The sequence below is a fragment of the Corvus cornix genome, chromosome 1 (assembly GCF_000738735.6).
Source record: "Corvus cornix cornix isolate S_Up_H32 chromosome 1, ASM73873v5, whole genome shotgun sequence".
Lineage (NCBI taxonomy): Eukaryota > Metazoa > Chordata > Aves > Passeriformes > Corvidae > Corvus > Corvus cornix.
Window position 1 is genome coordinate 77,510,867 of NC_046332.1, and position 26,846 is coordinate 77,537,712.

Genomic DNA, 26,846 nt, shown 5'->3' on the forward strand with positions numbered 1-26,846 from the left:
TGCTACTGATGAATACTAAAGCTGTTGAGAACTGCCAGTGTGCAGTTTGCTGCTTCTGCAGAAGACTTGTCGGATTCCTGGTGTCGTAAGTCTGGCAAAGGACCCGGTGGGCTTGTGATACCTGAACCTTTGCCAGTTAGAAGAGCTCAGCTGTAAACAAATTGATAAACACAGAGGTTCACACTCTTCTTAGTATTTTCTTTTTTTTCTTTCTTTTTTTCTCCCTCCTTTTTCGTCCCTAGATATATGTCCACAAATACATACAGACATACATAATATACACACACACTCATAAAAATATAATTTTCCATCTTCGTGATTTTTGTACTACAAAAACAATAGCTAATAAAGACAGTGGGAGGGATTAAGTGATACAGTTGTTGCATAAAGAAGTGGATTAAGAAATAGGAGCAGATGGTTCATATCAGACTCTATTAATTTTTTCATTTTAGATCAATGATTTTTTTCATCAGTTTCTGAGTGGATGATAAACATTTTGGGACAATCTGGGTATCATGCATTGCTGAACTCATAAATAGAGACAAGGTCAGTCTGGAGGTTCATGAGCTGTAAAATCTTCTCTCCTGCAGGGAGTATAGCACCTCTGACAGTTGGCAGAATCAGAGAGTACAAGTAAGGAAAAATGCAGAAATGTTTTCCCATGGCAGTTTTATGGAAGGAGAAAGCTAGGATTTGGTTAGAAATGCCTTTTTCTTTTTTTTTTGGTGGGAATTCTGAAGGCAACTTCTCAGTATGTTTTTTGTGTATGATCACTTCACAGAGGCCTGGTTTATTAACCCTCTAGCGGTTTTGGTTTATTTACCCTCTAGTGTTCTCTCCTGTCCAGACTGAATACTTTTTAACTTGAGTTTCTGAGGAATTTTGTGCTCGTTTTGTTTTTTTCTTCCCGTAATGCTCTGTTATATATGCTTCAGGTACGCTGAATGGCTCAGTCCCCCAGCCCCTAGTTTTCAGAATCTGTCATGATTTTTGCACTTTATGGGTATCATGGGCAGTGTTTTGAACTTAGTCTAAAACTAACCTACAATTTCCAAGTTACAAGATTTCCATTATTTTCCATTGCTCAGAAGGATGATCTTTCAGTGCTGGGTTTCAACATGTCAGGCTTGTGCCTTCACAGTCTCCTTTGGCAGCTCTCTGTGGGACACTCCTGCTAATGTTGAGGTGGGGAAAGTGGCTGTCTCGTAGGACAGCAAAGCCATGTTTTAGTCCATTTGTATCTTTTTTGCCTATTTCCTTCCACTTTTCAGACTGTCTGCAGTGCTGTTATCAGCAGCTAAATGCATATTTCAAGCCTAGAGCTGCACTGGTTTGTCAGCAGACCCCTCTGGCTGTGCCCCTGGCCGGACAGGCAGGCTTGCTGCTGGCAGGACCATACCTCTGCACCCAGTTAATGATTCAGGACTTCAGCACTGCCTCACTCTTATTTACTTAAAAGGCTGTGATAACACATAAGGGATTTCTCTGATGGCTGTGTTCACCTGTGGCACAGCATCCCCTCTGCAGCCTCTCTCTGCCATGAGAAGAACAACACCAGCTTTCCCACCTTCGTCTCCTCACTCTGTAGCCAAAAAGTGGTGTGGCCTGGGGCACCTTCTCCAGCTGGCAGGAGGCTTTTGCAGAGGAGGACGTCGGTGCGTGGGCTGCTGGTGCTGGGGATTGCAGTGCTGCAGTCCTTATTGGCATGCTGAACATGCTCTGGCAGCACGGCGCGCCGCTGTCCTGGAGTCTAGTGCTTGTCTTTAAAAACTTTCTTGCTTCGTGTGTATTTTTTTTACAATTCCCTTGTGTATTTTAGTTGCCCTCTGCTAATGCTCGGAAACACTTTGGGGATGGATTGCTTTATTGCCATAATTTTAAGGGAGTTTGGGTGGTGGCTAAAAACTCATAAGATATTCTCTGTCACATTGGAGAAGGCATGAAAGGCTTGAAAAGTGGTCCCACTGACGTGTTTATAAAGCCAGTGCACTTTCCACTTCCCCCCCCCCCCCTTTTTTTTTTTTTAAAGAGCTCATTTAATGCTCAGGACTGTGCAGTGAGGCCACTTTCAAAGGCTTTAGTATCCACAGTAGCAGCTCTTTGAAGTGGAAACGCCAGCGGGGAACAAGCCTTCAGCTTAATCCTTGGTGCAAAAGGTCCTAAGTTGTAAGAAGCCACGACTTCGCTCTTGGTGGGAGGAGCTGGAGAGCAATACCTGGAACTGAATCTGTATCCTGGACCTGGACCTCATCTGCAGAGCTGGAAGTGGTTGGACACTTCTGTGGGGCACGAGGGATGCAGTCCCTCTCATCTCTCTTGGTTCTTCACTCTGGTTCTGTCCCAGGTTCTTTCCACGGTTTCTTGAGGAGGAGGACACAACTGAAAGGGGAGAGAGTAGGGCTGGAGAGCAAATGTGTTTGTGCTTGGGTTTGTTTGCTCTCTCAAGGTGGTAAATCTTTCCTCTGGAGTGCAGAGCCAGTGGCACAGTCCATCTGCCAGTCCTTGTAGGCGTGTGTCTGTCCAGTTAGGTTGGTGGCTTCATGGTGACCCCAGGTGCTGTCTCCCTTTTGGCACAAGGAGGGTAAAGGAGATAGTGCTTTTTGATCACCAGTGACTCATTTAAGTGCTCAAAAGCTAGGTGGGATGAGTCTGTCATCTCTGAAATCCATTTGTTTGAAATAGGAGATGAAAGTGTTGAGTTTCTTGCGGTAGGGCTTGAGGATCACTGTGTCCCTATGGATTTATAGCCAGTCTTGGTTACAGAGCTAGGCCTCTTGTAAGGAGCTGTCATCCAAAAATGAAAAAGGCAGAAGGATAAGCTGAAGACACCAGTGCCTTGGACTGGCACATGGCTTGAGCTACCAGGGGTGAGAAGCTTTTTGAGGAGGGCTTTCCTTCCCAACTGTAGTAGCCATTGTTGATTCTGAGGACTATTTAAATAATCTGATTTTTAAGTGAAAAGCTATTTTTAAACTTGTTGGTATTTTTGACCTTCAGCGCATCACCTGCCATTTAACTTCACCCTTGTGCTGTTTGCTGTGTGCAAAAATAGTTGTCTTTTCCATGGCACTGGTAAATGACTGAGCATTCTCTGCCTCCTAGTCAAAATCTGGTGGTCCTCATCATCAGTCTATATGAATTTCGTATTCTTTCTGTTGTCAAAAGCCTTGCTGTTGCCTCTTTGTACATGTAAGCCTTTCCACAGTGCTGATGGTGCTGTTACTGTTCTTTTACTCTTTCATCATTCCAGAGTTACATGCTCTATGACTATACACAGTAGTTTAATTCTTTTTTGTTTTCCTTTGATAGTGCAAAATGTTCTGCTTGTTTTATACTCCCATCAGCTGCTGAATATTTTGCAGAAGTCTTTGTTGAATTGCCTGTAATGTCCACATGATCTTTCCTCTGTAGCAGTGTCTTGTTGGAACCTAGTGCTGTGTGTTTACTATTCATTATTTGTCTGTTTTTTTCCTCATCTGCATTATTTTGCCTATCTTTATGTTAAACTGATGTCATCTTATCACCCAGTGAACTCATTATCATGAGATCCTTTTGTAACTCTTCACAGTTGGCTTCAGGTATGACTTTGCAAAAATTTTATGTTAACTGCAAACTCTCTTATTGTTTATGGGTATTGTTGCAAAGCAGAGAAGGAAACTCTTTTCGCAGACCTAATTATGAAAATTACAGTATATTATTAGAAGTAAAACATGATACTTAATCTTGTAAGTTTGTTGCGAACTTCTGCTCTGACTTTAGTCTTCATACTGTCTGCAAATGCTTAGCACTTTAACTGCTCTTTTAAATTAAATTTCTTTTAACGTCCATAAGGCCTAAGTCATCATGATAACTGGGTTCCACAAAAATCCTCAGGTTACAAAGATGAGATGATTCATTTGTTTTCATTTTTCTTAGTTTTGAGCTTTTAGGATTTGTATTTCCTAGCTCTTCCCTACCATTGTCAGAATTGTACTCCTTAATAAAAACTGACAGTTGCTTGTAAACGTACTTGTAGGTGATAAGGTTTTATGAAATGCACTTGATGTTTTCAGACATCCAGTGAAATGGGAAAGAGAGATGTGCTGCAGTAGGGTTCTGTAGTGGGTCCCTAAAATTGAAGATTCTTCTAATAGGAATCAGGATGAGGTGGTGGTGGTTTGGGGTTTTTTTGTTGTTGGGTTTTTTTTTTTCTTCAAGAGAAATGAAATTAAAACAGACTGATAGTAATATTCTGCTTTGGTGAAGTTAACCACCTGTATCTCACCCATCTGCATCTCCAGTCACCAAAACATCAGCATACTTTTGACTTAGGGGAAAGGTAAATGTGATGATTATAATCTTTGAAGTGCTTCACTGGAAGATAAAAATGATTTTCCTGAAATAGGACATTAAAATTGGTGGAGGGGTTTCTACTTTTCTGATTTCAAAATAGTATTTTGTTTTATTAGTGTGGCTATATTGACTCCAGTTTTGCAGTTAGGAAATTTAGGTTACATCATGCAGGATTATTCTTTAATTGTTTTCCTGATGGACTTTGTTCAACTGGTGCAAAAACATGGGACCTTAAATTGTGGATTTCCATTCAACTTTAGAGAACCATAATTAAATTTACAGCCCCCATTATGTAAATTGAGTGATCTTTTTCTGTAAGAAAGCATAGATCTAGAATACCACTGCATCTTTGTTGTCTCTCTTTTCTGTCTTTTCAGGGTATAATTTTTTGGGGGTTTGGAGGCTTTTTCAATGTTTTTTGGGGTTTTTTTTGGGGGGGATGGGTTTGGTTTGGGGTTTTTTTTTTGTTTTGTGGGGATTTTTTGTTTGTGTGATGTGGGGTTTTTTTGATGGTTTTTTTGTTGTTGTTGTTGTTTTGTTTTTGTTGTTTGTTTGTTGTGGTTTGGTTTTGGTTTTGTTTGGTTGGTTGGTTTTTTGTAGTGGACAGTCCTGTTCAGTTGCTATAACGTGGTACCATGGTAGCTACTGTTGATGAGCAGAAGAATAAATGTGGAGAAGAGCCATTCAAGTAGGTTTTCAGGATTTCTAGAATCTATGCATTGTAATAAAGTGGATATCTCTGTCAAAGCCAAATATTGGTAGTGTAAACTTTGCAGCCCGTAAAGTTGGAGAGGATTACTGGAGGGCATAACTTTGACTGAGAGCAAGGTGGTTCATTAATTTATTTTTTTATTTTGGTTTGGGTTTTATTTTCTGGTCTGGTTTGATTTTATGTCTCACCTGTTTTATCCTGGAAATGTTGTATGAAATGGAAGGAATTCCTACCAGGTGTCAGGGGCCAGAGTGTGGATAGGTGGAAGGTTAGAAGTTATAAAATCTCTTATCATTTATAAATCTTTAGTGAAATATTGCACTAAAATGAGGCACATTCAAAACACACATTTAAGTCATTTTTTAAAAGTTGTTTTTGGAATAGAAATGTGTGTAAGCATAACAGCAGCAGTCCACTTCTTATGTTTATATAGCTTTTTTTATCTCTGAGTGGTGTTAATGATGTTACTTACTTGACTGCATCCAATTTATTTTTTTCTTTTTTTGCAATTTATTCACTTTGTAACACAGAAATTTTGACATTGTATTTCAAATATAGCGTTGTATATTGAGGTGATATTTGTGCATGGTTAAAGGAAGCTCTTGAATTATGATTTAACACAGAAGTTATGCAAGGCAATACATACTGTAAAGTGTGTCTTTAAATATCCTTCTGGCACTAAACTTGAACTACAACAAATGAATTAAGCTTCTGAAAAGGACAAAAATGTCAAGACTTACTTTAACCAGTCCAAATTTTCCACTGCAATGTGAGCAGGAAACGGTCACTTGCCAAAAGCCAGTTGCTTGTGCTCAGTTGTCAGAAGAGTCTCCACTGCTTTGGAAGTGCTGGTGAATGCCAGGCTGTGCTTACCTGTTCTGCCATTCCCAGGAGGACGAAGAAATCTCTGCAGTTACAGGCAAGCAGAGATAGTAGAAAAAGGTCTGGAAAAGGGCTGTGTCAAACCATTTAGAGGAAATGTGTTCAGTTTTCACTGTAAAACATTGTAATTTGTTGTGTCAAAGGATGAAAGCTCTTGATTTTTCAACGTTTTAAAGTCTTTTTATTCCTACTGCTCTCTTTTCACAATAAATAGCTGAGTTAAAATAGAGATTGTAATTTGAATATTGAGAAAAATTTTTTATTTAAGGTAGGGACGTGCCTGGCTCTGGGACATAGACTAACATTTCCTAACCTGTCAGTATGGCTGCCTGAATCCATTCCCTTTTCAACTTTTAAGCTAAGAGAAATTAAAACAAAGACTATATATTTTAGTTGCTTTTCAAAGATACTGGCTGGAGTTTTTTGTTGTGGTTTGAGGTTTTTTTCTTTACAGAAATCTGAATGTAGTTTATATCCCCTTTTTATTGTTATAGACAAATTAACTATACACATGGCAGAAAAATGAGTATAAACTCATCCAATGTCCTTACTGTGGTCCAATAAACTTTCCATGTTTATTTCTGTGTAGCTTGTGTTTAAGTACTTTATCTCCTGTTAGTTATAAAGTAAAAAAAAAAAAAGGTTATTTTCTAAAATGAAACTGAGTTGAAAAGTAACTTTCTTCAAGTGGCAATGGGTGGTGAGTTTTTGGACTGAGGGAGACATTACACAAATCAAAACAACAGATCAATATGACCCATTTTTATTGGGTCAGTGCTTCTTAATTGGTGCTCAAGCAAAAAGGAAGGTCAGTGTCAGTACTGCACACCAAACCCAAAATTCGTCATCCTGGAGCTCAGGAAAAAAAAAAAGTGTTTACTTGGTAGGCAATGTCTGCAGACAGTTATTGTGCACTCCTTCTAGTTGTAACTCCATTATTTGCCTCAGGATTACATAGAAGTATTCAAGATTTCCACAAAAACAGACATTCACCAGAAGTTGTCAGTCATATGAGTAAAGCTCTTCTTTGCTTCTCTGCCACCAGTTGCAAAAACAGTTTTAGAGGAAAAGCATTCTCTTTCTTGAACTTGTGATAACTATTTGACAACTGAATAGTGGTTCACTAAATGCAAATTAATTTTATTCCAGAAAGAATGAGCTTTCATTGTGTATTGTCAAATGCAACACAGGTAGCCTTTAAAGTTTTAAATGTTGAGTTTGTGTAGGGTTTTTTTGTTGTTTGTTTTTTCTTGTGGACAAATGCATGAATTTTGAAAATAAGTTTTCTTACTGCCATCTCCACATGGAAAGTGATTAAATATTTTCTTTATTCACCTTGGAGGACCAAAGATAATCAGGCAGGAAGCCATCTCTGTTTACAACACAAAAAGGCAACCTACCTTCAAAAGAGACCAATAACCTGTTAAATGCTGCCTTTTTTTCTTCAAGACCATGCCAAACCCCCCATTTCTGGTTTCTTCTTAGCTGGGAAGGATTTTTGAAAAAATAGCTTTTTAGTGGGAGATTTCAGCTGCTCTCTGAATGCTAATATAAAAACACAATTTAAAAAAACACGAAAATAAATAATCTTTGAAGGTACTTGTTAACTATCTGCTATTCTATAGGTGACTTTAAAGTTAGGTTGCTGTTCCGTCTTTTTAACTGCTGTAAGATATGAAGTATTCTGGCATAGATGCCTGATCAGGCTTTGCAGTATGTCCTGTGAGATATTTAAGCAGTAAAGCACTTGCATATGTTCTGCTTCATGAGGACTTCTGTAGTTTTGGAAGTAAATAAAACTGGTGTTGTGTGTTACATGTGCGTTGCTAATGGAGTGAAAGGGGATTGAATCCTTGTGGTAAAACGGACTCTGATGAAGGCTTGCTTGGGCAACCGCTGAGTACTAAAGACACTATTGAGGTTTTTCCTTTTCCCTGCAGAAAGCACTTTGCCATTGTGATAAGTCACTTCTTCCAAAATACGTTTGAGATGCTTGTGAAATGCTTTGGGTCTGGCCTTGCTTAGGCTCCTCTAGGCAGACTCTCAGGTTTTCTTCCTTCTCCTTTGGATTGCTAAGAAAGATTCCTGCTTCTGGGAGTGTTCCTAGGGGATGCAGCTTGGGGTGCAGAGGAAGAGGTCTTGGTGTTTCATACTCTTGTGGTAGGTTTTAAAAGTCTTTTTCTCCAAGCTCCACTTTTGCTGGAGCTTTTAGTTTAACACATTCAGGGGTACTGAGAGAACAACACAGATGCTCTTGAAGGGTTTTGTAATCAGTCATCTTACTCCCAGCTGCAAATGTGGTTTTCACATTTTTGTGAATCTCCAAAGAAGTCCTGAAGTGCTTCTTTCTATAGCCATGTTCCTCTCCTGAGAGCCTATGCTTTTGTCAACAATTGTGAGAACCAGTCAGGCTTCCTTTTGGTATCCTACTTTTCATGCACATTATAAAGGACATTTCTGACAGAGCAGCATTTAAAAAGGGATTGAGGAAATCCATGGAAGAAAAATACAGCGAGACCTATTAAATACAAAGACATCAGTTACAGATTGTTGGGAGAAAATTCATGGAAATTATCACGCTCTGCGTGCCCTGGTTCTGCACTCTTCTGAAGACATCTAGTATTAGCCATCGTTGTAGGCTCCATTTTGGGCAAGATGGACTCTTCAGCTCATCTGCTAAGGTCATCCTTGTGTGTGTTGTTATCCTGTACTCAGGTAAAAGGTGGAGAAAATGGCACAGGAATGCAGGTATTTTATCTCAGAACAGTGATGCTCCTTGAATTTTGTGTAGGAAGTCTGTTCAGCAGAATGGGTTTAGCACTTAAGAGGCAGTAGGAGTTAATAGCATTAGACAGTGCTCTTGCTGCCCTCAGGAGCTTGCTTTGGATGTGCCATGCAGCTTCCTAGAGCTGGGTAATTTGCTGGAGTGTGTAATTAATAATGCTATTGGCAGTCTTAAAACATGCGCAGCTTGTGAATTCAACATGTCATTAATTTACATAGAGTCCTTGGTTTATTCAGACTTACCCTTGTCTTTCATTGCAAAGGGGTCCTGTTTGTCACATAAACAAATACCCTGGCAAGAGTTCTGCCTTCTTAGTGCAAAACTGGACTAGAGAAAAGAGAAAATTGTCAACAGCCTGAGCTCTTTTAGATTGTGCTCCTGTGTAACAGCATGTTATCGGTCCTTTGGCAGGTGAGAACAGTCATTTGATCATGTCAGTCTATAAAAATTTCTCAGTACGTAAGCACACTTTTCTATAAATATTTTACAGTCCTAAAAAACCATAAATACAATGCATGTCTGCAGCTGGGTGTGAGTGGAAGCTCCTGATGCACTGGGGTACCTTTTCTGGGGAATTGGGTTTGATTAATAGCTATTACGTGCTGCACTCTGCCAAAATCAAAACATTTGTGTCCACAAGAGGCCAAGTGGTAACGTCATTGCTGCTGGGGATGATTAACTCTGCTTGCCGAGGCACAGAAACAGAAATTGCTTTTGCCCTCTTGTCAAGGTGGGAACAGAATTCTGTGTATGAAATTCATACACCTAGAGGATAAAATCAGGTTAATTTGGACTTAGAAACAGAAAGTGTTCAAGTTAGAGACTGTGAGTAGGTACAAACCAAGAGAGGAGGAGTAGAATAAAAACAAAAGTAGTTTGCTAGAAGAAGAAAACTCTTTTCTACAATTTCATTTTAACTGAAGCATCATAAGCATTAGTTTTCCAGCATGACTTCAAAGCACTTTGATATTAGAAAAGAGTCTTGTGGGCTGTAGTCATCCACAGACCTGAAGTTCAGCAGAAATATTTCATGGTCCATTAACAAAGTAGTACAGTGTGTTGCTGAAAAGGTCCCAGGCTGTGTCGGTTGTTTCACAGTCAGTGGTACACCTTCCTCCTCACCTACTTCCCCAGGGACAGAGGACATTAGTGTTATTAAATTGTAAAGCCAGCTTCAAAGGGAACCGGCAGGTTTTAACAAGAAGCTCATTGCCATACTGTAAATAGTGTGGGACATACTAAAAAGCCTGAACCTGGCACATTAGTGATCGTGACAAGGCAAATATGGCTCATTTAGCAAAACTGATCTGAAGGTCATGCTCAGTCTAAATAAAGCAGACTGGTGTTTTCTAGTCTGTCCCTGGACTTCAGTCAGCTTAACTAAAATGGTTAGGATCGTCTCTGTGTAAAGTGTTCATCTGAATTACAGTTCACGAGTGTTCATTGCTGGTTGTATAACAGGCAAAGAGATGTTGCAATAGTTAATCTCCAAGTTGAGCAAATAAAATAAATAATGGTGCTTTTGTAAGTCCTGACACTTTTGACTTCAGCTCGGTTCATGTTGAATTAATACAAGACCCAGGATTAGAATTTTAGTATTTTTGGCCACCAGCCATCTGATCAAACAAGTGGGCTGCTTCCCCGATATGGCAGTTGTGGCTTCTTTCTCATTTGAGCAATACTGGTTTCCTCAATGCCAAGTGGGAGCTGCTTAACATCTAAAGTGGAAAAAAAGCCCTGAAAGTGATTAAAGAAATGTTCATAACTTTCATTTGAAATTTGTAGAAGAAAATGCATTCATTGTGCTCCACTATAATTAAATGGCTTTTCTTAAAAATGTTATGGTGACAGAAGGATTTCCCATTCATATTTGCCATCAAAGAATGGATGATGTTTCATGGAAACCTGTCCTGTTTTTTCTTGTTCCTTGAATTTAGGGAATTTTATTTTTTGTGACTTCACAATAGTTTGGAGAAGAGCTAAAAGCTTGATTCTGGTTTTAATGCTGTCTTTTTACATAACTATGCAGACACTACTAACCTCTACTGTGCATTGTCCAGTTTTACTAGATACCTAGTATAAGAGTACGTATAAAAATGATGAATATTAGAAATTGATTTAAGGAGAAGAATACAAATCTGGCATAGCACTTACTCATGAATGATACCTCTGTAGTGTTGCATCACTTCTGGTCCTGTTTCTCAGTTTGGAAAGCTGATGGGATGAGAAAAGCCTATCCACCCCAGGAAAATCTCGTGCATGTTCTTTCTTTAAGATGTAGTTTATTCAAGTGTGATTAACAAGCATGATGACCGTCGCATCATTTGTCTGTAAAATTACTTTGTTTTTTATTTAATTCATGTTAGCATCTTTTGAAGTAGGATCCTTTTTGTATTGGCTAGTGGGGGATCTTGTACAATGAGGCTTAAATTAGCGTATGATGCCTGAGAGCCAGCCTTGCTTTCCAGGGACAGGGAGCATGTCCTGGGGCATACAGCACTGAAGCTAAAGGAGCTTGCAAAGAGGAGCCAGACCTGCTGCAGGGGGTGCCCTGTCCTACCTGCTCTGCTCCTTACTCCATCGGGAGTGGGACATGAGCAGGTGGCCATGTCTCTGTTGAGCTGGCTGGCACGTGTGAGGCAGGGGGCTTTATGCTGCTGTGTTATTCTGCGTCCGATGAGGCAGATCAGAACGGATCTAGCTGTAGCCTGGGATTAAGCTGCAGCCTTGCTTTCCTCAGCAGGGAGTTTCAGGGAGCTCAAGAGAGAACTTCACAGGGGAGTCAAGGAAGTGGCAAGTAGCTGGAATTTAAAGCAACAGTGGAGTGCGCTCGTGGGGTTGCGGCTGTCCTTTGGTGTGCAGCTTCTCTTCTGTTTGGAGGCCTTGAATGCTATTTAAAGCACAAACAATGGGGGGAAAAAAGGACATTTAAGAGTGTTAGAATGAGGTTTAGTTGAAAAACAGAAGTCAAGTTCCACCATCTTTTGGACTAAGGCACCTGCCAGTGTCTCCTAAACATACGTCTGTGTCCTAAATGATTTGAAAGTGGAGTCCACTGTGGAGCTGCAAACAAGAGGTATGACTTTGTGGGATTTGAATGCCTTTTCCTGGAATAAGGGTTGATAGGAGCCAGAGAGTGACGAAAGCTGATAGTTGTTCAGACCTTCTAGCCTTGGTGCCACGAAAGCCATGGGACAGATAAAAACTCAAGGCAAGAACAAGAAGCAGAGACGAAACAAAGGGTTTGAGCCTATGGATTTGCCCAGAAGTACCAAACTATAACATGCTGGTAACTTGTACAATAAACTGGCTTTGCTTGCCCAGCAGAGTCCATGCCTCTTCAATCTCTGCAAAGGGTGAGGGTTCAGTCATTGTCAGTCTTCAAATATCTGTATTTCCATTGTGAATGTTCAGGACACGTAACTTAATCTGGTTACAGAAGCAATCCTATGTGTCAAACTTAGGCAGGGAATCTTTCCACTGGGTTTTGTCTGTGAACATAGTGAAATGCAAAGCAAGTTTCCTTTGCAAATAGGTCAACTGCTGAAGAAGCAGCAGCTTTTTGAAGGAACAAAATTCTTGTCAGTAGTCTGAAGATGCATCTGTAGAGTGGGGCACATTGATTAATCTGTGTTTTCAGATGTCCTGAGGTATCTGGAGATGGTTAGTTTCGTCCCACATCACCAGAACCAGGTAAAATCACTAGTAAGTCCAGGCTGAAAGAAGTGGCTAAACATTATTTCTTAACATCAGTTAATTTTCTGAACAAACAGGAACACCATGAGAATATGAGTTAAAGTAGTACGTGATCAAGACATTGCTGGTTGGTGAACTTGTGCTGTGAAGTGTGAAGCTAGTGATGCTTATGGTTAACCCTGTCTAAGGGTAGAGAGCCTATTTTCTGCTGCTTCCAATTTCCAGCCAAACCTTAGAATTTCAATATGAAATTCTTTGTGCCTGCTGTCTCCTGAAGGGTTATTGTTATTGTTTCTTTGTTAAAAAGTATCTGAAATTTAAGACCGTGAACATGATTTTCTGGGAGAAAGCAACATTAGTTCTTGTTTATGTGTAAGTGGATAAAAGTTGTTGCAGCAACCTGGTTTGGGTCAAGAGCTTAAAATTATACAGTACCAGTTCCCTGGGGTTAGAGAGTTGACCTTGGTTTTCCTGAAAAAGATCTCACATTTGGCTAAGAAAAGAGTTTGTCTCTGAAGAGTGGCAGTATATGCATGGTGGGTTTGAAAACTGCGTTCTCAATACTCTTGGCAACTCTAATGCCAATTCTCTTGGCATTAGAATATCCAGCAGGTCAGTTTTGGTGGCTGTAGGTAGGTCCTGAAGGTGAGTTTTATCCTGCTTGAATTCATGTGTTTAACTGAATTTGGGCAGCAGTCTGTAAGTCAACATGTTTCTCCCTGCTGGTGACCTAGAGAAGGCTCACCTTGTTTTCACAGCATAGTGAGTCTTTGGGGTTTTGAGGGGTTTTTTTGAGGTTTTTTTTGTTTCCTTGTTTTTAAAACAGAGCATTGTAAATTATCAAACTTGTAAGGCTAAGTATATTTAGTACATCTCTTCTGTCTGGGAAAGAAAAGTTTATATACTTCAAACTGTACAGTCCCCTTTAAGTACAACTGAGGGTTTTCTAACTTTCTAATTCTTGAGTTCCTGGTATATTTATAGAAAAAATATATGGATCATGTGGACAAATTTTGACCCCCAGTTTTGACATCTCTTACTGAAGATTTAAATGTGATGAATAATACAGAGTGCTTAAACCTTGAAAAGTGTAAAACTGTTTTAACACCTTTCGAGTGGACTTAGTGGTTGCACTAGAGATCTGTGGTGAGACCATGTGGAGGACTCTGCTCCTTTACAGGAAGTCATCACCTGCAGAGATGACTTTTGAAGATGATGTCTTTGCTCATTACTACTTGTTATCTACTGAAGCATGAATACATCATGTCCAGGAAGTCTCAGCTTCACCATTAGACAGATACTGCATAATAAAACTACTGTACCAAAGCACCTCATATTTTGTAGATAGCAAGAGCTCTTATTTTCCAGCTGAGAGATCCAACTGGTTTGTAATAGGGCAGGGCTTTGCATTCACTTGCAATTTCCAAAAATGCTGGCTGCCCCATATTTCTCTGAGAACTTTTTCTGGTGTCTGTGTGCTTTGTCTTGTTTAATAATTAAAAGGACTTTTTTTCTTAACCATGACAAAGACCTCCTGCTCTTCCAGGCCTTGCTAGCTTTCTGCAAAAGGGAAGTGATGCTTATCCTAAAAGGGATCCAAAGCTAAATAGCTTTTACAAATACATGTCCATGAATTTCATACACTTAGCATACGAAAAACTGCATTTGTAAGTGTGCATTCTTGATTAATTCCATTGATTCAACTGTGTGAGAGACTGAAAATAAACAATAATAGTTGTAAAAAGACAAAAAGAATTTGTTCTTATGTTGAGTACTGCCTTCATCTTCAGTAAGTATATTTAGCAGCTCAGTTGTCAGTTTGTAAGTTTTGATAGTTTGTTTAGCTACAGTGGGGAGTGTTGTCTTGAGTTGGGATCATTAATGATAATAACAACAAAACAGCTAAAAAAACCCACGGACCAAACAAACCCTTCTGCCTGGATAAGGGACAGTGCTGAGGGCTTTATGCCGGTGAGGTGCCGTTGGTTTCGGGAGGACAGCTTACTTTGGCTGGTATGTTGGGTCACAGTTAGAAGTAGTGGAAAGAAGAGCAGAGTTTGCATTTGCTGGAGCCACTGGTTTTCTCCAGATGGATGGGTTTTGCAACACACAAGGTCAGGGTAAACTATGACGTTAATAATGCCCTGTGACCTTGCAGGCATTTTATTGAGGATTATTGTTGTTGTTATATTTTCTTATGTAAATTCCGTTCTTTTCCCTTATTTACTTCCCTGTTTACTCAAATTACTGGATTTTCCCAGTAACCACAGTCTCGTCTGCTTTCCTTCTAAAATTTCTTCTTGTCCCTCTCTCCTCCAGTGTTCACATCCTTTCTCCATCTTTCTTCCATTTCCTATGAAGTCTCTCCCTTCCTTTCTGTTTCACAACCAGCCATTTAGTTTTCCTACCTTCCTCTCCCATTTTTTCCTTCTCATGAGTGCTTTCCTTGTATGTTGAATTCCACTTTTCTTGGCTTGTCCCATAATTTTATTCCCTGTTTTGTATTTTCTCTTCCCTTCTCCTTGTTTGCTTCCCTCATGTTCAGGCTTTCAAGGTTGCATCTCTTCCTTCATCCTCCTGGTGCAGGTGATGGGCAGAAGAGGTATGACAGCTGCCTAGGATGTGGTTGTGAACATGTAGGTCATGTAAGTGGTAGGAATGAAGCACTCCAGATTATTCTACCCTCACCATGTGCACACTTGCCTCCTGCTGAAGGTATGGCCTCCTTCAGAAAGGACTCAGTTCTGTCTCCTGGGTTTGCACCGGTAGAAACTCCCAAGGCACTTGATGACTCTTGAGAAACCAGATGGCATTGTTATGTTTGACAAGATGTGGATTTCTGAGACAAACTTCTCATGCTTCCCTTTCTTTAGAAAATCTTCATGTAGCATGAGGGTAAGAAATAGGATGATACTGTATTATACTCTTCTACCCTCCACCCCACAAATGCATTTTGATATTAATTCTTTCTGTAGTCTCACAAATCTTGTGTGTGATTCTGCTGTGCACTTCTTTTTTTAAAAACCATGGTTACTGCCATTTCTATACTGTGTGCGGTTTGCTTTGCTGCCGCGTGCTGTGTCTGGTTTTTTTCAGTCTTAACACCTACTACTTGAGAAACAGCTTTGTCAATTTTATGGTGTGCAGCCCTGCAGAGTATTACTACTTGTGACTTTCAGCAGTGTGCGGTATAACATTTACCCTTTTCCCAAAATTTCCGTCTGTCTCCTACATCTTTTGCTGAAAACCATTACTGACATTTCTGAATTGGAATGTGTGGCTCTAGGGAGACTATTTCCTCTTTTACATTTAGCCAGCTAAATCATCAGCCCAACAAGCTATCAGCTCAACAAGCCCTTGTGGAGAGGCTCTTCTTGTCTTTCCTCCTCTCTTTCCTTTTCATCAATTATGAGTATTTTCTCACCTCTTTGTATGTTTTCAGCTTAATCCCTTTCTTCTTTGATGCTGTCAGACAACATTGACGGAATATTGAATTTGAGGAATCTGTAATTTATGTACTATACTATAACTGCATAGAATTATTTCAAAATGTACTATTTCTCTTGCACCTCGTTATTCTTTATGACTGGGTAAAGCTATCTGTCATCCAGACCCATCTTTTTGCACATTGGACTTGAAACTGAATTTTTGAGCCATTACCATTGCATTGCCTTTATTCATGCTAGAAGTAGGAAGTTCTGGTGTAAGAATCAGTCACATAGTAAAACCCCTTCTGGTAGCATCACGAAGTAGTAGAAAAGCCTTTTGATGTGAAGACCTAGAAGTCAGAATTGGGATCTGGTCCCGAAACTGGGTGTGAGTAATTCTTACTCACATTACTAACAATACTGACTTCAATTAAGATGGATGAATCCAAGCACAGGATGGTAATTGTTCTGATATGGAAAAGCTGACAGTGTTTTCAGAACTATTTTTATTGATGCATTTTAAAATCTCACTTATTCCAGTCCTTCCCCTTTTCTTTTTTCTTGCACAAAAATAATCCATCAACTGTTTCTGGCTGGTATTTGCGAAGTAAAAGTTGTGTTCCTTTGAAGCTGGGTAGAAGAAAACATCATGTTCATGGTTTCACTGTCTATGTATAAAATACAGTTATAGTGGTTAAAATTTTTTAAAATATCTAACCCTTTGATTTTCAGATCTGTTTTTCTGTAAAATATCCTAGATATTTTATAGTCCCCAAATAGTTTAAGTGCCGTATTGAAATCTGAGGTTTTGATGCTGAACGATGTATTTGCAGAGGTCCACAAAAGCTAATTAAATCAAAGGAATATTTAGATAAGGACTTCTTCATATCAGAAAGGACTCATTAGAGCATGGTGGCTTGGCGGTGAGCCTTTTCATGAAGCCTTTATGAAACAGCCTCTAGGTTAACGGGAAAACTAACTCTGTTGTCTCCATATGGAAAGTTTTATTCCCTGTAACTTTGGAATGACATTTTTTTTGTTTGTGGGGCTTTTTTCCCTTGAGAAAATAGAAGGAGACAAAAAATCTGAGAAGAACATTACCATCCTCATTTCTAAGGAAGAACAAATAATGAGTAACAACTTATAATGTAGTAACACAATCTAAAGGGCCAAGTGATAAATTAATGGAAACAGATTCTTATATGTTGTTTTGGAGACTGAGCACATTAGATTGAATTGTTTCACAACCAGCGTGCGTAATTATTGTGTCTGCCACATTCATCTATTTAAATCATTCCCAACTTTTGGGTTGCTGCCTGGAATATTACTACAGTACATGTTTCAACTGGTTATTCCCTTGTCACGTGAAACTTCACAAAGGAGGATGACTTTTTTTTTTTGGAAAAAAAAAGAGTGAACTTTGGCTGTATGTTTATAATATCTGATAAAAAGGGACTGTAGGTTTCATAATGTTGATTTGAATGAGTTGCACGTGAACTGATGCTGTATTTGTTTTGTCAGGTCAGTGACTTAAAAAGTGCCTTTGCCAAGTCACTTTTACGAGCGAGGACTGCTACGCCCGTGTTCTCAAAATTCCATCTTTGCCAGCCAGACATTGCCTTCACCTTACACCTGGCAGAAGATACCTCAGCTGTCTCCATTTGCCAATTAGTTGATGGGAAACTGAAAGCAGAAAAAGGATTATTATTATTATTCCTGGGACATGAACAAATGACTGCATTGCTTTTCTTGTGTAATCAATACCGGCAAGCAACCATCCGAGGACTGCTATTCTATCAAGGAGTGCCATTGCATTGATGGACCTTGGGTTAAAACCTGTGCATCCGTGATTACAATCAACAAACCCACGTGTTTTACAGACAGAAATGCGTCTGAGCATGTGTTTTCCCAGCCAAAAGTCTACAAGCGGGACTTAATGATTGATGAGTGACTGCTTGCTGATAAACTTTCTCTGCTTGTTCTGCTTTGTGTGTGTTAGACATCGTTAATCGTCCCCCACTGTTTGTTTTTTTTTAACTTTCTTTTCAATTAGATTTGAAGTTATTTTTTTCTGATTTTTTTTTTGCCTCCTCTCCCTTTCCTTTGTCATTAGTTTTGGAAATTTCTTCAGCATAATTCACCTGACAGCAACTTACAAGTTCAAAATCAGCTTCTCATCATGGCTTTGAATGTTGCTCCCGTAAGAGATACAAAATGGCTGACATTAGAAGTGTGCAGGCAGTTTCAGAGGGGAACTTGTTCACGCTCTGATGAAGAATGCAAATTTGCACACCCCCCTAAAAGTTGCCAGGTTGAAAATGGAAGAGTTATTGCCTGCTTTGATTCCTTAAAGGTAAGAAAACAAACCTGCATGTGTAGTGAAAATGCTACTACATTGTAGTGAAAGTAAAATATGAAATGATGAGTTATAACTAAACCAGGTTGATCAGAAAGATGTATATTGAAACAAATGTTGTTTATCATAACGTTTGTTTATTGAAGCTTTTAATATTTCTTTCTAAGGATTTTTTTTTTCAAATGTCACTATGTTGTTTACAAAAATTGCATGTGACTGTGGGATACAGAATTGCTTGCATCTGGTAGGACAATTGTATTCTCCCGAATACATTCTATGAATTATAATTGTTTTGTGGTAAATGAAAATACACAGTGGCACAATGCTAGGCGATTCCCAGGGTCTTAAACAAACAAATCATATGGAAAGAGTGCAGATTTTTTATTTAGATCAACAGAAGTAAGAAAAGTCTATCCATTACTTCAGTTTTGACACAAGGGGTTGTTTACTCTTGATATTGGATATCAGGTAAATTAATAGGATTGGTAATTACATGTATGGATAGTGCAGATATGAGCATAAGTTTAGGATGAGCAAAGGGATTCTCTCCTTTGGAGGATATTTAGCAATTATGTTGTTAGGCCATCAGCTTCTTCTGACTTCCTAAAGACATCTAAAGGCATGCTTTAGAAAACTATTTTAAAAAGTTCTGTGAAAATAGTTCATGTACTGCATAAAAGAAGATTAATGACCCCCTGGGATTTGAGGAGTACACTGTGTTTTCCATGATGATAAATTTGTGTTCTTGTGTCAACAGAAGGAGAAAGCTTATTTCATATCAATAATTAAAGGGTAGAACTGGGCATTTGAGATTTTATTTTGAAAGTTTTTACTTTTAGCTTTATCTTCTGGGCATGGGAGAATGTCTTGGCTTGTTTTTTAAATTTAGCTCTGAGGATCAAAATTTCACTTACCAAGAACTCTTTTACTGTGAAAACATCAGTCTGAAAGAGAAGAAAACTCAGGGTGGTTTAGTTCCATTATAACTTTTTTTTTTAGTGCAATGCAAGATATTGTGCTAGGCATCTGCCTTCTGTTTTTTCTCATTTCTTCTTTTCTTTTGAAGATTTAGAAGACAGTATCTCAGGGGGAATGTTTATGAGGGGGTTATGTTCTGTATGTCCTGTAAGCCAGAAGAGCACCTTTGGAGTCATGGCAGTATGTCATCGAGGGCTATTAATGACCTTAATCCATGGATTACTGCACGATAAACTGTAATAGCTTCTTTGTAGATGTTCTTGTATATTGGTTGTCTGCCAGTGGGAGACAACTGTGGGAGACAATTTTTCTTTAAACAAGCAGACTAGTGTCTGCAGCAAGTGGGCAATACTCTGATTTTACAAAAAATAAGCAGGTCAGTAGAAGGGGGATTTTGTGTACTATTTTTATGTGTTGTAAAGTCTCAGGTCTGTGGCTGGGAGGCTGGAGATAAGCAGCAGGACTCGGTCACCCCTGGGCTGGCAGGGCAGTGGATCTGCAGTGAAAGAGGTGCTGCTGCTGCATCTTCCTGGCCAAAGCAGTGATGCACCTGTCCTTGATGCCTGAGGACAGCATTGCTCTCCCTGGCTGTGCTGGGCACTCACAGTGGAGTTGCCAGCTATTCAAGCTGGAGACTTTTGTTCAGGGATGGTTATTGTCTGCAAATAAAAACTGGAGTCACAGACTAAGCTAATAATACCATGAAGAGAAATCCTGAGGGGTCACAGTGGATAATTTACTGACAACCAGCATCATTGCTCAGTGGAGAGAAGTCGTAAATCGTGTAAAAAAATGTAGTTAAAGCAAGCAGCCATGTTTTGACCTTGTGTGGGAGGACATTTATCCGGAAGGGCCAGCCCACTCCAGCCCAGCTCTGGTGGCTGAAGTGGTACTGCTCTGTCCTACTGCCCATCATCACTCTCTCATGCAGAAGAGAGCATGCACCTGTGCCTTCCATCTTGCATCTTCTGTTGAGTCCAATGGGTTAAATTGCTGGGAAAGATGGGATTATACCAAGAATTCAGATTGTGGCCTGAAGCAGCAGAGGTGGAGGCACAGATTTCTTCCCACCAACCCTGCTACCGGTGGAGGGAAATCCAGTAGTGGGACGACAGTGCCTTCAACTGCAGCTCCTTGGCTCTGAGCATGAGTTGGAGCTGTGCACTTCCATGTGTTAACCTCATCCTGCTCTGCACAGGAAACTGTTTGGGACCACTGCAAGTGCACAGCTCTGGGCTGTGCTGACTGGTGTCCTCACAATCATTATCTCAGTTATTTGGAAAAGAGTTTGTAAATTGACGTATCCACAGCAAAATGTGTGTGCCTGGTTAGCTCAGTTTGCTTATATTGCCAGATGAGGGACGTAGGTTAGTCACATTAATCTATTTGATACATAGCTTTTGGAAGTACTGGTGTTAGTCATACAGTTTCAGAATAAGGCTTTGGCACTGAACAAGTGGGATGACTTTTCATGTAAATAAACAAGCAGAATAGTCTAGAATTATAGATAAAATCAGAATTTAATTAAAAAAAACAAGAGTTATTTTCCTTGCTGAACATTGAACCACAGTTTAATGCAGGCAATTATTTAGCATTTATTTACATAGCATATAGAGCTCTGGAGACTTAGCCTTTTAACTGTCTTGGTTTGGTGTACCTGCTGTAAAAATAAATTGTGTTTAGTCTCTGGATAAACATCTTTCTACCCAGAAAAGATAGAATTTTTTTTTTAGTCTATGAATGAGTTATGTTACATTAAGGTGGTGCCTGGTAGTTACAGCTGCTCCCTTAGAACTGAGTCAAACACAAGATACAGCACTCTGAGGCAGACTCTCCTTTACACACTGATTGATCAAAAGAGGCCCTGTTTTGGGTAGGGACATACGCTCCCCTGCATGCCATCTTCTTTCCAGATTTCCAGCGCAGACAAGGGAGCCACGGTATCAGTATCTGCCAGCTGGTTCAGACTACCAGAGCACCAGTATGAAGCTGCAGGAGAGAGTCCAGTGAAAGGTCACAAAGATGATGAAGAGACTGAAGCACCCCTCCCATGAGGAAAGTCTCAGAGAGCAGGGACTGTTCAGCCTGGAGAAGGCTCAGGGGAATCCCGTCAATGCATATAAATACCTGCAGGGGAGTGCAGAGAGGGCAGAGCCAGGCTCTGCTCGGGGCTGCCCAGTGGCAGGACTGGAGGCAATGGGCACAACCTGAAACACAGGAGGATCCCTCTGAACATCAGGGAACTCTTTGCCCCTGTGAGGGTGACCAAGCACTGGCACAGGCTGCCCAGAGGTTGTGGAGTCTCCATCCTTGGAGATACTCAAAAACTGTCTAAGATAAAGTCCTTGGGCAGTTGTCTCTAGGTGACCCTGCTTGAGCAGGGGATTAGACCAGATGACGTCCAGAGGACCCTTTCACCTTCTATTATCCTATGACTGTGTGACCAAAAGCACCTTCACACCAACTTTCCTGTAGCCTTAGGATTTTTCTAATCTAGCAAAAGCTGGCTTTTGGACCAAATGATGTAATCCCAGCCAGGGACACTTGCCTCTATGTCATACCATGCCCTCCTTTGTGCTCCCACTGCTATCTTACTGATTGTGCAGTGCACCAGCTTGGAAACATGAGTTGTTGCTGTAGTTGCTGCAGAAGAGAGGAGGGCCATGTGGCACCAGCAGAGCACTGGATCACTTCTGCCAGTGACAGTGCTGTGGCCTTAGACTGGGCTTCTGGAGTAACATAATTGCATCATAATCCAAATTTTCCTGTATTAAAGAAGTATATTTGTAGTTCTGGTGGTTCCAAGTAAAAGGCCAGTAGAATTTGATGGAACCTGTTTGTTTTAACTCAGAAGGCATTTTTGGCTCCCAGTACCTGTCCTTGCAGTACTTGACCTTAAATCCAGCAAAAGTTGTAATAGCAACTCGTTGGACTGATTACAGCTTTGAGGAGCCAAAATGCTCACTTTGGAAGACTGTCTGGGCTCTGAATATCCTTCATCTGTGAGATGCTCCAGGCTAGACAGAAATAGCTAAAGACTAATGAGTCTGGGTCAGATTCAGGCCAGAAATCTGCTGGTTTCAAGCCAGGTTCTGCTGCATGGGCTTCTGAGAGGCAACTCAGCATTTGTTTCTCCCTCTTTGGTGAAGGACAGAGTCTGCTTTGTTCTGAACAGGGCATTTGTGGGGTTTTAGGAGGATGCAAGTGGATCATCTCTGTGCACCCCTTGGGTGGTGAGTGTAGCAGTTGGACAGATGTGTGCCCATTAGCTGGCCACAACATCACTGCCAGCAATTAGGCTTCCTCCAGCAGAAGCCCCATGTGACTGGGTCAGCCAGTGTGGCCACACAAACACACCCAAAAGTGTATTGGGCAAGTGACCTTGGTGAGTTTAATGTGAGGATGAAAGTGTCTCCAGGCTAATCCAGTTCACTGTGCTTGAGGTGAATGAAGGGGAACTTTCCTGGCAGGACCCTGATGGAGGGTGGGAAGATAAAGGGTGCTGAGGAAGCACTGCCAGAGCCAGAGCCTTGTCTCCTGCCATAACCATCCTGAAACCTTTTTGGAGCCCTTACAGGCTCCCCTTTGGATGCTTTCAGAAGGGTCTGTGAAGTGACCTGTCTAGCACAAAAGTTTGAATTTCAGAAACTGCTTCGTTTAGGATTTTATACTTCTCCCTAGATTGAAGTAGCTTAATTTAAAAGTGAATAATGTGAATATATAACACTTCATATATCACATTTAGATCCCTCCCAAGTTGGACACTATAAGCAAGTCTGTTTTCAAGGCTTTCTTGTCCTGTTAGTACTAAAGAACAAAATCCTTTCAAAGGAATACTAATATATAATATAATATGTGAGATGCGTGAGGACAAGAACATGCAGCACTTCGCTGTATTTGAATTGGAATAATAAAAAAAGAAAACCCCACATTAAAATGAGTGGTGATATTCAGGAGGGGGAAAAGGGGAAAGCTTGGCAGATTAGAAAATACGATCATGTGTGTTTGGCTTAGAGTTAACTCTTATGTTTGCAGGCAAGTCTGAATTTTCAGTCCTGGTGTCATTTCTTGACTCAGATTTATGCTCTTTCTGCAGGTCAGCTACTAGAAGGATATGTTGTCTAAGCTAATACAGGTAACAGAGAAGGTATCTTGAAGATACTGTTGTTGCAAGTTTTATGGTGGTAACAAGGAAGCAAAAGCTTCTTTAGGGCTCCAGATAACTTTTTCTGGTTTTCATTAGTGTCTAAACACTTCGAACTCTTCTATTTATTGAGCCAGCAGACTACTGTGAACTGGTCATTTGCATTTTCATGAAAGCCTTTTAAGAATATGTCTATCTGGTCTCATTTGGCACCACAGAATAGAAAGTAATTGAAAGCTGGGCACAGGCTTGCTTACCAAGTTAAAAAGGTTACTGGGAAAAAAAATAAAAAGAAATTGTCGGAACATCCACTATGTTGAAGGATCTGGAACTGAAAATAGTCTCTTTAAGAAGGCCTCAGTTTTATTTAGAAAAAGGAGGGGAAAAGGCTTTTTAAAGTGAGCAGGGTGTTTGTACAAGAGTGAGCTCAGAGTTGGGAGGCAGTAGGCAGTCATTTGTCTTCCTGTGATTCTTTTTGTGGGTCTCTAAATGTTTTACAAATATCAGGGACTCAGGATCATTTCACAATTTGAAGTAAGTAATACCTGCTCACATTTGGCAGGTGAAGCACTCTGATCAGACTATAGATGAGCATGGAAAGGGGATTGGCTAGTTTTGTCTAAACTAGAAAGCATTTAAATGGGTGTTTATCGTGTCCTAGCTGGCTGAATTTCTGCCCATCACTCGATTATGTGGTGTGACACTGTTCAAAGACAAGGTGAGTTCAAGGACTGTGCCCACAGCTGGTGGGAAAGAATGACTGAAATGGGAAAAGTAATTTCTCTTGGGTGACAGAGTGGCTTGTACCTCCTGGGCCCATGAATTTTGCCTGCTTTAGTGCACAGTGACCCAGTTTCAGCAGGATGTTGAGGGATAGGCTGCCCTTTTCAGTAGTTGTGGGCTCTGGAGATGTGGAACTTGCAGGGTGAACCTTTTCAGATGGAGGATACAGAATCCAGATCTCACTCTTCCTCCAGAACAACAACTTTGGTGCATACTTTCTTTTTCATCCACCTTTGTTTTTCTTGTAAAATGTCCAGTAATCTCAGGTAGTCTGAGAACACTCCCTGGCAGAAGCTTTCATGTGTCTGAGTTGCTGCAAAGTGTGGGCGTGAAGAGAAAGTGCCAATCAAGGCCAGTTTTAGAAAACTCTATTAACCCTCTAGAGCTAATTCTGACCGAATTACCTCTGTGGGCTCCCTGTGTGTTCAGAATATCAATGGCCACCCTGGGGCATACCAAAGCCCCATTTGGCCCAGTGACCCAGTAATGGTGAGCAATGCATGTCTTGGAGGTGGTGTGTAAACATGCAGTGGCTTCCTGGAGTCCTCTGCTGGCTCCTAGTGATGTGCTGCCCGGGGACATTGAGAGCCAGACATGATATGCTTGTACCTAATAGCTCTCAGTGACCATCTTTCCACTGGATTTGTCCTGCTCTTTAACCATCTCACATTCAACACGCACAGCAACGACCTCCACAACCTCATTACATACAGTGTGGAAACCAACTTCTGTTGCTCTTTTGAAACCTTCCCACCCCATGGATGCCCCCAGTTCTTGTACTAAAAAACAGAATAGATTCTGCTCTGAATTGTCCTAAGGATGAATTTGGGTGGGCTTTTTTCCACTGACTTCACTCTGAAAGGGGCATGTTTCTCCCTAGTGAGTTCAAAGGAAGCCTTGTGAGAGAAGGTTTTAAATTTGCTTTGTGAAAATGCTGTTCCCAGGACAGGTACGATTCCCAAAGGCCCTGCTTTTTCAGGCTATGGCAATTTTTGCACTCAGAATAAAGTGCTGCATGGAATTATGCCATTCTGTTTCCTGAGACTATATTTTACCTTATACCCAATCCATGCAACTGAGAGCAGCTGCTAAAAAGAAGTGGGTACATCCAGGCCTATCACAGCTAGCTCCCCATTATCTCTGTTCAGGTGATCATGCAGCCATGCAACTTGAGTTGATCCAAAGGAGAGGAAAGAACTGCATTAAATATAAGTTGAAACAACAAATTTAGGCATCTTGCATAAAATGAGGTAAAGGGGGTTTAAGAAGGGATAAGTTTTTTTTTAAGACCCCCTCCTTTATCTCTGAGCTTAGGGACTCTTAGTATTCCTTGTGTGTGCAATCACCTGTTCTTGTTTATTTTCTAAAAAAAGCTCTTTATGTTCTCCTGTAGTCCTCAGCAAGTACAAGTTCTTTAAATACTTCCTTTTTCCTGTTTGTCTCCTGAGTATCTATTCATGCAGCTGTCTCCATGCCAGCTCTTCTGGTTTGGAAGGGTTAAAAGGAAGGTAAGATTAAAAAACAAGTAACTGAACTGCTGGGCTGACACACTTAAAGATCCATGAACTTGGCTTATATTGGTATAGAGAGAAACTGTAATAAGCCTCTAGCTGTTGTAGTACATGGTGTTTAGTTTTTTTTTTTTTTTTTTTTAATTTTTATTTTTAAAAAAGGCTATTGATGTTTGATCACTGCAGAGGGCACCATGCTCCTCACTAGGTTTGTCTCTCTCCTGAGAGGAACATTTCTGATTTATCTCAGAACAAAGTCTGGAGGCACAGCTCATCCCAGTCACCTGTGGTGCTTAACCTGCAGGAGCACTGGTGGACTGCCAGCATTGAGCCAAGGGCTGGCCGCTGTGGTAGAGGGCCACTAGCCATCAAGTCAGCTTGGAGGAGCAAGTCCTAACCTGCTGCCCATGTCTCTGCTGTCAGACCGAGGCTGTGAAGAGCAGAGAAGTTGAACCAGTTGAAGTTCATTACATAGCCTGCTACAAAGCTGGGTGTCTCCTTCAAGGCTCTGTTTTGTTTCCTCATTTGTCTTGCAGCAGCACCAAGAGCACGAAGATGTCCTGGCTGTCACTGGTATCACCTGTCACCACCTGACCTGCCAGATTTTAAAACTGCACACCTTGTTATAACTTCAGTTCCATTTTCAAAGGAGAGTGAGGTTGGCTGCTGAGTTACCCGGGCCTTCCCTCCCTCTGAACTCATGGGAAGCCTGTCTTCCCAGAGGTGCAGTTCAGTGGCAAATCCTCTCAGAGGTCAGAGCAGGCGCTTTTCACGAGCAGACGTGTCACAACAGCCTGGGCCTCCTCTGGCCTGTTAGGGCCGCCTGATGAGAGCAAGGGGGTGTTACCAGTGCAGTTTCCAGATGTGAATGGGAGGGTGTTACCAATGCAGTTTCCACTGCTGGTTTTGGTGTGTTAGAGCTGGCTGAGCAGGTCACCTGGCCCCTGGCCTTGGGAGGAGGATGAGCACTAGGAGCAGAAATGGTTGAAAGCAGAAGCAGTTAAAGAACAGTCACTGAGGGAGGTAATACAAATCTGTCGTCTTGTTCACTGAACTGTGTTGTCCTGAAGGACTAAAGGAGTATGTAGTAGTTTCTGGGCAGTGGTCTTGCAGGGTTGAATTATTGGAGCTTCCTGCTTCCAGAAGAGACTTGCAAAGAGCATTTCCAGGTACTGTGTTGTACCCCTTCTCATCAGATGCAGCTGCCACTTGGTTATTAGTCTAAATCTTATTACTTGA

The 26,846-nt window shown here is 40.8% G+C and overlaps 1 protein-coding gene across 10 annotated transcripts in view; it reads left to right on the forward strand.

Annotated features, from left to right (window-relative positions):
- The window catches only part of MBNL2 (muscleblind like splicing regulator 2), a 107,171-nt gene that overhangs the window by 20,442 nt on the left and 59,883 nt on the right, over positions 1–26,846 (forward strand). For 9 of the 10 annotated variants that reach the window (XM_039557860.1, XM_039557748.1, XM_039557965.1 and 6 more), the window contains exon 2: positions 17,357–18,188. The exons of the other annotated variant lie outside the window; for it this stretch is intronic. In XM_039557860.1, the coding sequence (XP_039413794.1) occupies positions 18,015–18,188 (174 nt within the window). In that variant the 5' untranslated portion in view covers positions 17,357–18,014. The remainder of the gene's footprint in view (positions 1–17,356; positions 18,189–26,846) is intronic. 10 annotated transcript variants of the gene reach the window in all.